Source organism: Lepisma saccharinum, chromosome 3, assembly GCF_977018435.1.
Source record: "Lepisma saccharinum chromosome 3, izLepSacc3.1, whole genome shotgun sequence".
NCBI lineage: Eukaryota > Metazoa > Arthropoda > Insecta > Zygentoma > Lepismatidae > Lepisma > Lepisma saccharinum.
In genome coordinates this window covers 131,109,667-131,126,069 of record NC_139231.1, presented here as the reverse complement: position 1 = coordinate 131,126,069, position 16,403 = coordinate 131,109,667, and the positions used below count along the sequence as shown (strand labels likewise).

The 16,403-nt window shown below is 37.4% G+C and overlaps 1 protein-coding gene across 3 annotated transcripts in view; it reads left to right on the top strand.

Annotated features, from left to right (window-relative positions):
• LOC145985415 (ATP-dependent DNA helicase Q5-like) overlaps nt 1-4,837 on the top strand; it is a 360,878-nt gene extending 356,041 nt beyond the window's left edge. For all 3 annotated transcript variants that reach the window (XM_083119414.1, XM_083119415.1, XM_083119413.1), the window contains one exon: nt 4,458-4,837. In XM_083119414.1, coding sequence (XP_082975540.1) covers nt 4,458-4,540 — 83 coding nt within the window. In that variant the 3' untranslated portion in view covers nt 4,541-4,837. The remainder of the gene's footprint in view (nt 1-4,457) is intronic.
• The last annotated feature ends 11,566 nt before the right edge of the window (nt 4,838-16,403 follow it).

Genomic DNA, 16,403 nt, shown 5'->3' with positions numbered 1-16,403 from the left:
TGAAGAGCGAAAGTATCTGGTCCTAATTAATTTAGGCTGCTTGTAACTTCTGTGCGAGCACCGCAATATTGACATTCTATTTGGTTTATCACTTTCCTTAGTGTCTTTAATTTCACTGGGGAAGATATATATTTTTGAGCGAGGTCCAGCACTTTTTTCCGTTGTCACTGGCTGTCCATGTGGCCGACAGACTGGCGCGCTTGTGGAAGTTATGATCTCGGCCCAAGTCCTGATACGTGTCGAGAGGCTGGTCTGTTTATGCCGAAATGGTTGGCTCTCATCACTGGAACAGGGGGAGTCATTGTCTTTACGAGTCTGTAGGTTAGACTCTCAGCTCCTGGGAGATATTCAGCTTCAAGGAAACGGAGGACTTCTTGTTTTCCAAGTTCACTATGAAGGTGAGAGTCGTGTTCTACCAGGAATTCTTTAGATATTTATAAATTAAGCCTCTGCAACTCGGTGGTTGAATGGTCCTCCTCTAAATTCTTGACCTTACACCCTCTCAGAGCACAAAATTTTATTGTGACTGGTTTAAATGAATATGAAGGGAGATCACAGTTTATTGCGGGACCATGCGAGCTTCCTTTCATTGATTGTAGGTTCTTTCATTTTATGGCTGGATTGATGGCTGGGCCAGCGATTAAACAGATGGCCGGGTTCGTGGGAAAATTGTTTGCCGAGTAGAGACAGTTGTGTCGTTTTCAGAGAGCAAGAAAATTCGCGGGAAGACCGAGATGGAAATGTAAGTCGGTCATATAGTGATCCTTTCAACCATGCCCCACACATAATAGTCAAGAGAATTGCAGTCAGGTGAGTTTGGAGGCCATATATCAGGGGCAACATGGTCAAAAAAGTTATCCTCGAACCTCTTGAGTTTTCCTGGCCATGTGTGCTGGTGCAGAATCTTGTTGGAACACGTATGGTCTTCCTGTGGCAACTTCTTCAATCCAAGGCTTCACTGCAGTCGCCAGAACATTTTGGTTTACTCTCAGACCTTCTTCGAAGATGTGTGGGGCATAACATGCCAGTCACTGCTGATGCCACCAAAGACCGTGATGTGAACAGGAAACTTTGTTTTCAAGGCTGTGGGCACATCTTTAGGACTCACAGCCAATCATCTGTTGTGTGCCTGATCCTGGCAAAAGTTTTTCTCGTGAGAAGAAGAAGAAGACCAATCAATTGAAGTTCAATTCAATCTGAAGATGAGAGTGACGTAGCTCTCAAACGCTCGGAAGCCTATCTGGAAATCACCTTGTTGATTGCCCAAGAAAACCCCTTCAATATTTGCCGCCAGGAAAGCTTCAAGAATTATTTCAAACCACAACATGTTTGGCTCCAGAGGATGCTTGATTTTGTGCAAAAGTTTCTTGCTCTTCTAGAGACGTGTCATTTTCATCTTTTCAGTAAGAAGCTGTCCACTCTGCATCTTGTAGGACTTATAGCTAAGATCGTCTTTCAAACACAGTCTCACAGTGCTCTCAGAATGGCCCAGACGTCGAGAAATCTCAGAGATTGAGATGGAGGGGTCGTTGTCAATGAGTTTCTGCACATTTTAAATGAAAATGTTACTTCTCACCCTCTGTTCAGCTCGATTTTGTGTCTTGTATTATCTGTAATTTCCTGTTTAAACTCATGCCAATTCTACTCTTGTACCCCTGTAGGTGGATAAGATGAAAGAAAAATTTACTTATATGTGAACCAAATGCAAGTTCCCCTACTTTTTTCCAGTTGCACTCTACAAGTCAACCAGTACTCACTTATTTCATGTGTATGCAATGAAGGAAAGAATATGGCCTTTAGAATCAACCAAGATGTCTTATGTCATCACTGCATTCACTGAACGTTTACTAAAAATGTGCTGCATCATGGAAAACATTCTTATTATATCACAGGTTTAGTTCTAAGAATGCCAGGTTTCTTTGTGAGGTGAAGAGCAAACTGATCACTAGAGAAGTTGCTCAAATTTTAGAAGTAATGTCCTTTGAGTATTGTTGCTGGGTAGCAAACATGGTTGATAAAATCCAGTCTAACTGAAAAAGATGTTACTTCCTAACATATTTTATGCCATCCTCTGGTTCAGTTGTTTAAGCATTCTGTGATGTCGGAGATCCTAGGTTTGAATCCCCAAGTAACAGATAGATGTCCCATCATGTATTTCATCTAATCATCACCAATATCATCAGTATGATTTACCTAGAGATGTAGAAAAGTGATGATCCTTTCCTGTTTTCCTGCCTCTGGCTGGGTCGGCATAGAAGTCAAGCCTCTCCATTTTTGCCTGGTCTTCCACCACTCCTCTCTTTCCACGGTATTCCAATCTTGTCCTCCTAACACTCCACTATCTGCTCTTTCCGGTGCGAGCCTCAGAAACTGGACGGGTCACAGGTGGCATATAGTGAAACCTCCCTCAGATATGAGGGAAAGCTGCGAATAAGGGGAAACCCAAATAAGCAGTCCTGGACGGAGGCGGCAAGGCTATCAGGGTGTGGAGGGTGTCCAGTGGCATGGACATACTCAGCAAATACCACAAATACCACCGACAGTCTTGTGTCGTGGCGAATAAACAGTGCCATAAAAGTGTTTGCCCCCACTGCCTTGTGGGCCTGGAGTGATCCGGAAAGGCTAAGGGAGCTGGAACCCTAACAGAAAACAAGGGTGTACCTGGGAACCCACAGGTGGATGACAGCCGCACCACCCAGGTGTAGGCTAGCCCGATTAACCAACAGCCAAAAACATAAAAAGATCGAGAAAAGAAAGAAGCAAGCCGGACTGAAAAAGTGATGTAAAATAAGCAAAAAACCGTATGCATGATTTTGCTTTTGACTTAACAAATTGTAGCTGTATTTAAAATTTCATTATATAACCCACTCCTCCTTTCAGTGGTAGAAATAAAATCCACTCTGTGGCCCCATAGGCTACTTGTGATCCTGCATGTATGTAAGTCATTCGGAAAGTAAAGAACGTTTGTGCATATAGGCTGCACAGCTATTTCGTTGCAGGTTGTTATTCATTCACTGTGTTCGGTGTGGTGTAGGTAGTTGCCTGGTGCAGTTGCTGTCACCAACCTGTTCATGTCGTTAGTGTAACAAGAATGCACCGATTGCAAATCCTGCCAACTGCAAGGTGCTTGGCGTGATTAGTTTTTTGCAGGTGGAAAATGTTAGACCCAGTGACATTCACCAGAGACTTGTTTAAACCTATTGCAAAGGTTTTATGAATGCGGCAATTGTCCGGTAGTGGTGCATAATGTTTAAGAATGATGAACAGATGTTCATGTAGCAGAGTGATCAGGGCTTTCCCTTCCGTCATCACAAGTGCACTGAAACAAGAGATGGACCACTTTATTTGATGCAGCTTCGGACTTTTACCTATTTTCCATAGATGAAGGAGAACGGCTGCGGTGGCTCAGTCGGTAACGCATCTGACTACCATGCTAAAGGTCCCGGGTTCGATCCCCGGCCAGTTCAAATCCGGGAACTTTTCTAACATTGGAAGCAGCCCCGGCGCCCACCCAGCGTCGAATGACATGGGTACCTTGGGGAAACCCTGGCAGGTAAAGGCAGTCAGGGGCGTGATGCTGATCACATCACCCCCACTCGACCGGATCAAGAAAGTGTGGGGCATTACCACCACACCCCCTATACACCTTCATGGCATGGTGTTAAGCACAGAGGAGCACTTTATCTTTTTTTTCTTCTTTGAAGGAGGGAGTATCTTGCTGGTAAACGCTTTGCAGGTGGTGATGAACTACAAGATGCTGTCATGAACTGGTTGAATCACTAGGCAGCAACATGGTACGAGGAGGAGATAGTTAGACTGGTTTTCGAGGTACGACAAGTGCTTCAATGTCAAATTTGGAGAAGTAAGTAAAAGTACGTGACAAAACGTTCTTTACTTTCTGAATAACCCTCGTAGTTTCAATTGAGTGCACTGAAATGTTCAACCTCAGTCAGTCAACCCTGGAAACCATGATTTCAAGGCAACTGCGTTAACCATTACACCATCCAGGAAACCTAGAATAAACTTCTCTATCACATATTTTAGAACAGAATATTTTTGTTTATTTAGTTTAATCATTTGAAAGGTGTGAAAACTTTTTCAATTCTTTAGCTATGTTGACAGAAATGTGAAGACTTTCTATTCAAATAGTGATGAGATATTTTTGATAAATGAAACATTATTACCGATAAATGGTTTCTTATTCAGTCAACTGAATCAATACAAATTCAATATTCAGATACATTACTACCAGGAAATATTGATATTTCATTTAAAAAATATATGCTTTAAGCTTAGTTTAACCTGGAAAAATGGGCTGCTTTTTACCATTAGTCTTGCTTTGTCAAGTTGCTAACATTCTTCCCCATAATAAAATAACACATCTCGGTTGCAGTGTAGTATCCTGGGCTATTTTGTGAAGTCAAATTATGAATTTTTCTAATCTGTTATTGTTTCAGGTGTTGCAGATGCTAAGAAGTTTGTTCGAGGATTTTTCAAACTGCATCATGTGATTTATAATGAGGATGACATTAAATTTTAACCAGTATTAGGTTTTTTTAAAAAAAAGACATTTTCAGAACCATTTGTTAACAGTTGTCATGGTGACTTGAATTAGAATCAGTATTTATTTCATTTTACATTTTAGTTTGTGTATGGTTATAGTATCAAAGTACAAAACATGTCCAATGCAGTACTTAATCCTGATTTATGTTTAATAAATTTCAGTTCGTAATCAGTGGCAATAAGTTATAATAAAATGACACATAAAAAGTTTGTTGTTCACAAAACTGCAGAAATTATGGAATTGGTGGAAGGAAGTTTAGCTGTGTAACAATATTCTCAATAAAATTGTATTCAAAGTATCTGCTTAAGTACAATTATTACAGTGTAATTGCTAGTATTTCCTGATTTGATTAATTGTTAATGAATGTCATCTCTCTTGTGTGTGTGTTAAAATTTCATAACACATTAGAGCAGTCATGCCAAACTTGGTTCTTAGCTAGGACTTGCTGCTTGGCGCTAGTCTTCAAAAGACCTTTGGGATAAATTTCCAGTTTTCTGTTTTGTTCTTTTATTCTCCATCCTTGGATACCCATCCTCTTCAGGTTCTGAACATTGTCCAGCCTTACTTATGAATAATTTCTTTACAATTCTATTTTACAAATGCCCCAACCATTTCAGTCTTCCTGTATTTATTCCTGTACCATGCCTAGTTCTTCGTATAATTTTTTCAATTCTCTAATTGCCCTAATTCTCTGGAGCCTCAGTGGTCTATTAGGTAGGGCAACTGACTGCCATAATGGAGACCCAGGTTTGATTTCTAGGATGGATGATCCAAGGTTGGAATTCTTCTAGCCCTGTTCGTGCAGAATGTGGCTCTTGGGTGCACCACCCTCAAACAAATGGGTTCCTAGTGGAGGTAAAGCTGGCCGTAGCACGTTGCTGAACACGTCACCTGAAGGAAAAAAAAAATTAAGTCAAGATCAAGAATGTGTGGGACCCTACCTCCACATCCAACTGTATGCCTTTATGGCACAATGCAAGCACGCAGGAACTTGTTTACCTAATTCTCAAAAACATTTTTACAAATAGGACTAAATATTTTCCGTAACACTTTTCTTCCTCATATTTGCATGCTTATTTCTTCACTACTAATCCCAATAGTTGTGAAAGCGAGTAAAATGGACAGAAAATGTTATTCCTAACCTGCGATGATGTGTAAGGCTCTGCAGGATCCCAAAATGTCAGTAGTAGGATTAAAAAAAAAAAAAAAGAGTTTCCCATGCTGATTGCAACTTTGGGAATGATTTTTAGGATCCCGACGTGTTCAGGAAGTTTGAATCGTCATGCATTAAAAGTGCTTTTTTCTTTAAATTTTCTGTGCTATAAGTGTCGGTACTCCCTTGAGGATGCCAGTTTCCATAAATTTACTCTCCTGCACATGCCTAATTAATGTATCATATTTTCACATATCTAGGCTGTTTGGGAAAAGCACTTGAAGTCCAAGAATGCAGTTTTACAGCAGACATTTTTTTTATGTTCAATAGTTTTAATAGCAAACATATTACAGAATAATATATATATTTTGGATGATAACTGTTTAGAATCCGTACAGATGTCCAATATAAAATTATACTTACAATATTTTTCTTAAATTGATTTAGTGTGACATGAAAAGCAACAGAAAATTGCAGTTTGTGACTTATGTGCCCTTTCCTGAACACACTAGATATATTCAAATAAGCAGGTCTGAGAGTTACCATGTATTCATCTCGTAATATCAGGTAGTGTTAGAGGAAAAATAAATGTAATTTATAAACAAGTAAAAAATAACTGGCAGACCCTCCATGGCAGAGTGGTTAGCACAGCATTCTATGATGCCAGGGGTCTTGGGTTCAATATCCTGGGGTGTTCTTTGCGAGTGTCTTATCATAAACTACATCATATCATCACTCATCCTTGTAATTAGCCAAAAGTAGCAGAAAAGCAACGTACAATAAACAAAATAAATCAATTAAAAGTCTAATAAAAAGAACCACAGTGGTCTAGTTGCTATCACCATTTGGGAGACCCAGGTTCAATTCCAAGGATGGGTGATTTCATGTGGGGAATTTTCCTGTATGGAGTAGGTCTCTGGTTCACCCAGCTGATAATCGATGGCTACCTGGGGGAGTACAGGTCGCCAGACTGTGATGCTGATCACCACACCTCCACATAGGGCTGAGATGCTGAATGTGTACGGCCTACCTCCATGTCCTTGCAACATGCAGGGGTTAGCTTTATTTCTTTCTAAAATTAACTAATATAAAATTAGTGAAGCATTTACAAAAAATAAACTGACTGAAATTTAGATTAATTTCATTGGGTGTTTTCACTAGCTCTTGTTAAATTGCTTTCTAGTTCTGGTACAGGAAAATAAATGTACCCAATTTTTATATGTATAAACCGCACCTTTTTTTTGACACCATGCCATTTGAAAGGGGAGGGGGTCGTTCGAGGAATTTCAATCAGAAAATAGAGCAGACACGGAAGTATTTAAAAATGTGTCAATGTGTACATAAAACATGTGCAGATGAATTTTCAGTGGTGTGGAAATCATCCAATTGGAAGTCAGAAAGAAAGCATCCAGTATCAAGAGTATGCATGAAGAAATTATGACATGGGCAAGATGCTTTATGGCATAGCTTGACCTTATAATTCTGCAACTGACATTAACAGCATAGCAGCTTCCTAAGTCAAGTGCCGAACAGTACACAAATGAAGATATTGGTTATAATTAGGACCTGGATAGTTATGCATATTGCATATGCAAATGCATATTTAATTGATTTTTTTTATAAATGCACATATGAATCATATATTGATATGCCCTGCCTGAAAATTGGCTTGACTATTGTGTAAATAACTGAAACCTCAAGAATACTAATATTTACTTGTAGAGTTTTAAAATTACATTAAAATGAAATTCTATATTGTAAAAAATAAGAAATAGAAATAAAGCATGTAAGAAGCAATAAATGCTCTTAGAATTTTTTCCTTTCATTAAGAATTGCAAATTAATAAATGAAGTAATTGTTGGCAGTAGCAGAAAATAAGCCTATTGCTACTGTATCTGCACAGGTGGATATAAACACAGATTCCACACCCCTAGATTGACTCAATCTTCTGGTCAAGCAAGGTGACTTTACCCCCCACTTAAGAAAATCCTCATAAAGCATCACATATGAGAGACCACTTAATCAACTGTCTTTCATGGACACCCCTCGTCCATGTTTTCACGCTACAATTTCACCATTCAAATTATGTCTTTCCACATATCTCAAGATAAGATGGGAAGTGCCCCCTCGCGAAATTTCTTTTTCCACATAGGACAGGACTAGCACCGGAAGTGATGATGAAATCCTAATTAAGGGGCCTCGCGCAATCGTCATGTAAACAAATGAAGATCAGATACCGAAGCGTGTTGTTTGTTGTTGTCTTATTCTGTATATCAATTGAATATATGTTAATTATAAAGAAGTGTGTGAATAATTTGTCGGATTGATATCATTTTCAGGTGAAATCCTTTTACAAACTCCCGAAAGTTAGTAGACAGTTGAATCAATAATGATAATAATGCAATAACTGGAGTATAAAATTATATTGAAAACTGCAAGATACAAACTCGCCGAAAGTGAGTAGACAAGACAGTTGAATCAATAATGCAATAACTAGAGTATAAAATTATGATACTGAAAAATGGAAGAGGAGCTGTGACGAAAGAAATGTCTGTAAGAGAAACCTTAGCATTGGCGTAATGATCATTTAGTGCAAGATTCCAGCAATATGCAACATGTTAATATGGGTATGTACTGCGAGGCAGTGATTTATCATCACAAACCCCACATTTTTTCACAAATGCCCAATTTACAGTTTCTTTGGCTGTAAATTTACCCCTACACCCCTCTAAATGCAATGTTAGACCTAGCCAGATTAATATTTCTCAATAAACCTCTTCTGTGAGGGGTTGTAATTAATGCACTGTTTTTTTTACATTAAATAGTTAATGATATTTTAGTGCAAGCTTCTTGAAACATGTTGATATGAGTGTGTTATGTGAGGCAGTGATATATCCGTATAACCCCCACATTCTTTCATAAATACCCAATTTATAGTGATTTTGGGGCCCAAGTTCCTTTTGTTTTATTGCGATTTCATCATGCTACGTACGTAATTTTTACATGGTTCGATTTCGATTTACGTCTGTTAACACATACTGTGGAGTTTGGCACCCTTGACCCTGTGTACACCCTCTATAGAATGTGAAAGGTTTTGCATGGTATATGAATATTTTGTTGTTTGTGAACGTTTTCAGTTGATTTTAGCTCGCGAAAATGTGCCACTGTGAAATAAAGTGTTTCTTTACCAATAAGAGCCTGAAAGTTTTGCGCAATTGAATCTAGCACCCAAAACGACATTCTACAACAGCAAGTATAATTTTACATAGTTAGGTTAGGTTTGGTACCAATAGTTATTATCGACTTGTTCTTTTGCTATTTGAGTGTGCATACAAAGGGTTTTAATAATAACAAGCGGCGGAAGCACTCCAAAATGGCAGGTTTTTGCTTTTGCTGGTCATACTTTATGATCGAATATCTCAGTTATTTGTGTTTTCCGCACGCTGCAACTAATTTTATATTATGCAAAACATCAAAATCTGTCGATTAATATAAATGTCAATGTAATTCAGGAGGGGTATGGTGGGTAAACAGCCCCATGTGCTTGACACCAGTCATTTGTGTATCAAAATGTTTGAAGATTTTGTTCAATAAGCTTCTACAGGTGCCATGATTGCCAAAATACTGCAATTTAAAGGTGTTGAAAAAATTGCACATTTTGCACTCATACTTTCGTAGTTAGGTGGGTCAGGTTTAGTTCTTTAAGCATTTTCACATGGAATGACCCTGTTTAGAATTTGATAAATTACAGAACACAAAGTTAAAATGCCATTACGTCCATGATGAAAAGGACCAAAATATATACTTTAGGAAATGAGTTCATGTTAATGCTAGTATAAATTCTGCTTTTGGTAACAGTTAGATATAGTGAAAACAGAATTCTTCAAATTTACAGGAGAAATGATGGGAAAGTACTTACGGAATTGAGTTCCTGTGGACTTTTGGAAGCTGGGAATAGTGTTCTTTCAATTCGTGCAACTTATTCGGCCGGTAAATAATGTCATTTTCGACATTAATGTATCTCCGTTGCACGATAGCTCGTGCCACCATTACCGTCGACTACGTGAATCAAATGTTCCGTGCATTCGAATATGTAACCCCCTGTCAGTGTAGCAACCACGCAGTCGTTTTACAAGATGACGTATGAGCGAGTTTTTTTTTCCCAATTTAATTTTCTATTTTTGCCTAACCGAACTGAACCTAACCTAACCTTCTGTGAATGGTTTGTGGATCAGTGTTAGCCTAAAAACTATCATTTTCGGTTAATAAGTGTTAGTGTAGCAACCACACTGTAGTTTTACAAGATGACGTGCGAGCGGTTTTTTCCCCCAATTTAATTTTCTATTTTTGCCTAACCTAACTTAACCTTCCATGAATGGTTTGTGGATCAATTTTCGCTTAAAAACCTTTTGTGAATAGTTTGTGCGGCATTTTTCGGTTCATAAGTTTGGAAACACTGCATATCAGCTGACGATAGACAAAGTGAGTCAAGATTTGCCCGCCATATTGTGTGTAACGAAAGCGAATTAGCAACGACCAATAAATACTTGTAATCTGAAAAATTACTTTTTTCAGTGAAAAAAACATAATCCCAAGTTGAAAAATGTTCCGCTATGCATATAAGGTAAGTACAAATGTAAATTATTCGGAGTTAAATGTGTTTTCACTATATCTAACTGGTACCCTGCTTTTTATACAGTAACGCACAGGTTTCTGAAAATTTGATCTAGTGTACCAGATATAGGCCTATGTAATATATGTAATAGAAGAAAAACACTAATGAAGGCATGCAAGTAAATAAAAGAAAATGGAAATCCAACAACTTCAAATTTTCTGCTTTTTTAAAATTTTTCATAAAATTCAATCTTTACCTACAATTGGACATAGGTTTCCCTGTAGCAAGATAAATTTCCCTTCACATAACAACATTGTCTGCCAAACACCCTGAAGCCTCATGTTTTTAAATAACCACTCTCCTACTTTCTTTTCGTCTCCCTTACCTACAATCTGGGAGGAAACCTGGTCATCAGAAGGGTGTGATGGAGACCAGTTTTTACGTTTTTGTAAATAATTTACTTAAATTCTGGTTTAGAAGCTTGTTTTCGTAGCTTGCAGAATATATAATGAGCAATAAACCATACTTTAAATGAAATACAATATGAAAAAAGTTGGTTTACTAGCTGTAATCGTGGTAATTGGAGAATGTGCCACTGTAATTTACATACACAGATATGGACATCCGAAAGGAGCCAAGGAAAATGACTGTCCACTTAAAAACTACATATTTCACACATAATTTCATTTCAGTCACGGTAATTCATGTTATTTATTATAAATTCATTGAAGAAACATGATAATTTCAGACTGAAATAGTGTTTTTTGAGGGGTAAAAATATTCCTGCCCACCCCCCTCGAAAAGATCCTGGAGATGTCCATGTACACAGAAGTAAGACAACTTATAGTAAACTTTATTTATATAAAAAGGCTAGGCAATACCAAATTCAAAAAGTTACATATATTTTCAACCAGATATGATGAATCATATACATAGCTTAAACAGTTTTTAAATATCAGTAAAGTAAAGTGCTCCTGTATGTTATGCACCATGCCATGATGGCGTATAGGGGGTGTGAGGTTAGGTCCCCACAATTTCTTGATCACAGCCGAAGGTGGAGGTGATGTGATCAGCACCATGCCCCTGGCTGCCTTTACCCCCCCCCCCCCTGAGTTTTCTCTAGGTACCAACTTTATACGATGCTGGGTGGGTACCGGAGCTGCTTGAACAGGTGGAAAAATTCCTGGTTCTCCCCCGCCGGTGATCGAACCCGGATCTCTCACATGGTAGTCAGACGCCTTAATGACTGAGCTACCGCAACTACATTTAAATATCAGTAAAGAAATTATATGGGTCATTCCTTGTCAGACCAATTTCAGAAAGTCTTGGATATTAGGTTTCTCTGAGAAATAGTTCTAAAGCTATAGCCTGTGGAAGAAGGTGGTGCACAACAAAAATTGTGACCCATATTTGATCAATAAGTATTGTAGCTAACTGCAAGGTTCAATAACTTTGGAACTATTGATCAATCACAGCTTGTTTAGCAAATACAAAATCAAAATATGTGTTAAAAGGTCTTGCATGCCATAACAGGCATATTTTGTGTGCATAAAGTTACAACTGTGATCCACCCAGGAACATGGTATTAATAGTAACACTGATGTCGGCTGAATAGACACACATTAGATTATTTCAATATCTATCACATGTGGCTGAATGTACTAGAAATGGAAGAATCACTTGAAACTGTCGTATTTTCAAAGTTGATGCTCCGATCCCATCAATTTTTCTCGCAGATATCATCCTATTTTTTCAACTTTAAACATTAATTAATATGTACCCTTGAAATTTAACATTAATACATGAATTATGTAATATTCAAAGAGAGTATCAGGCCGTGTCCAAAAGATGCAAGACCATACTTGAAGCGAGTATACTTCGAGAATGATCTTGCAGTGTGGTCTTGAAGGTGTTGACTGGAAGTGTAAATCTTTCAAACTGCACTTCGACTGCAGTGCCAAATACGATCAGTAGATATAACCGAGAACACATTGCTTTTCCACATTTTAAACACTACTTGTGTTTCACCACAGAAATCACATAGCAAATGTTCTTATACATACATTTCCACACATTTGAAGAACTGCAACAAACAACTTGCTGGCTTTCTACCTCTGCAATTTCTAACAAATGAACAACAACTCCACTTGTCATGTGACCAAGCCTGAAACTTGGCGTGCTCTTTAAAATCTCTGTGTACGCCACTTGCGGCTCCACCTTGAATAACACACAATAGGTTATAAATGATGGTATTTTCCCTCAGGTTTTTTATCACCCTGTCTCTGAACCGCCCATTCCAATTCTTCCATCAGGCATTAGTACACACTCCGAGCTACCCACATATAAAATTGGTGGGAAATTGAAGGGGGGGGGTATTGCACGAAATTCGCTATTGAAGTAAGTAATTTAGTCTTCTAAAAATTACATGGAACTATACATAAAAATACATGGTTATTAATACATTCATCTGAAACCTTATTTGAATGAAAGCTTACACCATTTTTAACAAAAGAAAATAAACTTGAAGTTTCTACGACAAACCTGAGGGAAGATACCATCATTTATAACCTAATGCGTGTCATTCAAAGTGGATCTGCAAGTTGCGTACACGGAGATTTTAGAAAGTGCGTTAACTTCTGAACCCCTAGACCAATCTAAAAAATATTGTTTTTGTAATCAGCTTTAAAAATTGTATAAGTATACTGAATTTAGTCAAAATTGGGGATGGTGGGTGACATGACCTGGATGACCCCGAAGCATGATCCAATGACCCCGAAGCAAGTGTTACTTGGCCTGTACTATTTTCTCAGGGAACTTTCAGACCAAAGCAACAAGTGACATGTGTCAGTCACTTGGAAGCAGACTCTCAGTAAACCATTCAACCTTTTAAAACAAAGTGTGACAACGACCTAAACATGTCACTTGCATGTTGCTCGGACTACACTGTTTTCTCAATGGTATGCACGGTGAATGTTTTGCTTTATACTGAATGAGACTGTGTCGCTCGTCATCTGTGACTTCAGTCTGAAATCTCCTTCAATGGCGCACATCATTTCACCTCGGTCTTGCTTGTGCATGCATGGTGGATGTTTGCTTACAGACTGAAGGGGCCCATGTCAGTTGTCATGGCCCCCCACTGTCATGTGTTGCTTTGGTCTGAATATTCTCTAAACTTAACAAGATTGTTAGCTACATCATCAGACATTAAGATTTAATTTAGCCTGTAAATCACAGAGAACAAATTGCTAGTACTATTGTTGTAAAAAGGCCGGCTTTTTGATAGAAGTTTCCTTTTATAATCACGAATGGGCCTCTGGAGTGGAATAAATTATTAATGTTGCCTTGTAACAAGAAGATCGAACCTCAGTGGTCAGAGTGCCTCGGATCTCATTTCAATCTGTAGGTCCAGTCCAGAGTTGTAAAATAGGATTTTTTTGCTTGACATTTGGGACCAGTCTTATTTGCTTCTGCTTCAGTTTTAGTGCCAGTGTTTTTCAACTGCTGGGCCGCAAAAATCCATTGCACCCAGGAATTGACAACAAATTTAAATCTAATTTTATATTTTACAGCAAGTCTATACATAATTGAACCATGATTATGCCAGAGTTGATATATAAATATTAATTAAGGGTGCATATTAATTTCCATATAAACTTTAAAGATCAGAAATGTATTTATCAGTGAAATTGTTGGGATCAGGGCATCGACTTGTAAGAAATAAATTTACTGGGCTGAGGTCTCACAAATATTGAGAATTTTGCAACAAGCAGCGAAAATACACCACTAGTTGCTCTGTGACCAGGTTTAGCAGCCATTTATCCAAATTATGCATGGTGTACTGGAAAGCCAGAATACAAATATACATATTTTACTGAACACAAAATTTAATGTAAAGAGATTTGATACTAGACTTTCTAAAGGTAGAGCAGTATTTTCTTTTTTGCTTCATGTACGTGTTCGTATAACAAATTCAAACATTGTAAATAGTATCTTACTGATCATACTATTAGGTTATATTAAAAAAAAAAAAAACATACAAAACTACTCTAATTACATGAATATGTTTATACTACATAGATTTATTTAATAAGCCAACCAAAATATGAAGATAACACTCGGTAGGAACCGTTTCAACAATGTTTATGTCTATCTACGAATTTCATATTGTAAATTGTATTTTATATTATGAAATGAGTGTCCACTTTACAGTAGGGAGCTAAACGAAAACAATGAAACAGGAAAAATACTGCCAACTCCTGTATTTTCATTGATTTGACACACTTTTGTGAAAAAAGCCGCAGAAAGCCATTTTTTCCCGACCATTTCCAATTCTAATTCTGCATGGATTTTTCTCTGTGCACGTGAAAATAATAACTTTTGTGAATCAAAATTCCATTGAATTTATACATGTCTATAAATTCACTGAGGCACGTTTTTCACAGTTCAGCTTTATTTTTATCAAAGAAGGAAAAGAAAGCTGCGTGGAAAATAGAACAGAATTCTCTCAATCTGTTTACTTTGTTAGTATCCTTTGCAGAACAATCTATCTGACAGATGGAAGATTATTGCAAGATAAAATATCTCGAAGTTGATGTTAAATTGAGTTTGAAATTTTTATACAATTAGCAATCTTTCATAGATTAGTATATGCCGTAACATTTGCGATTTATGTTTGTAGATGCATTTCGAGTCTTAGTATGTTAAATGGCAAACGTAAACTCTGCACCATAAATTAAATATTTTTTTAAGTATGTACACCATTTAATTGAATTAGAATTTTTGGATCCATTGGAATGACGCAGACCCTTTATATTGTTACTATATCTGTGTGTGGGTGGAGAGAGACGGTACTAATATGTAGGATTGAAAGAGAGAGAACATCTATCTGCATGTACCCTTGAATTTTTGGAAAATTCGCCTTTAAAACTGGGAATTATACTTGAATATTACCATGGTCCTAAAGTTGCCATCCTGCAAGATCACTTAAACAAAAAAACAAATGTATTTTTGTTTAGTATCACTTTTCTGTCACTTTTGTCTATTCATGATGAAGAGAATGAGTGATGATATGGTGAAGAGACAGTCATAAAGAACACCCATATCCAGACTGGGATTCGAAACCTGGGACACCCGCCATCTTAGCACACTGTGGTCACCCGCTGTCACAGAGGTCAACTAAACAAATAATGAATACTATTTAGGAACAACACAGGAATAGAATTATCCAAAGGCACCCAGAAAATTCAATAGTGGTTCTTTGCAAACATTTTTTGTCAGACAACAAAGAACAAGGAAAAGCATGTTATGGTGAATGATGCAATGGCTAAATGTAATGAAGACAACAGTATTGAGCCATGAGAGATAACACAGGTCAATATAAAAGAAGTAAAATAGAGGTTTGTGATAAGGGATGGAGTTCAATCCAAACTTAAAAATTGTAATGTGGTACAAAGGTGCCCACAGGATTTTTTTCTCATTGAGACTCAAAGTAAGATTTCATATCTTGACCCTCAGTTACAGAAGTTGTTACCTTTTCTTGTTATTATTATTTTACAAATTATAAAATTGAAATTGAGTGAAAATACCTTGGCGCTGTTGACAAATTCCAACTTGAGTCCACTATTTAAAAATAATTTGGATTCACCTTGCTTCCTTTCCATAAATATCTATCACTTTGATGATGAACAATTCTTTATCATTTTGAAATTTTTCATGATGCATTGATATCAAGCAGAGAGCACTTAATCTGCTCTCCATCGTAGCACCAATGATCAATGTTTTTATGCATCAAAGGTTACTGTATAAAAGAAAAGTAATTCAAAGTGACAGCATGTGAATTGCCAACTTGGGGAAATGATTTTCGACTTTTCGAGATCCCGACAAATCAAGAAATTCCAAAGGATTGTGTTGGGAAATGGTTATTTCTTGGTATTTTTTCTGCTAAAAGTGTCTAAATTTTTTGAAATTAATGTTTTTTTATTCCAGAAATGCAAAAACAATCACTTAAGAGGGAGGGGGATAGTGTGTAGAATTCAAGATTTTCACCATGAGATCTCTTCGTCAAGATGGGG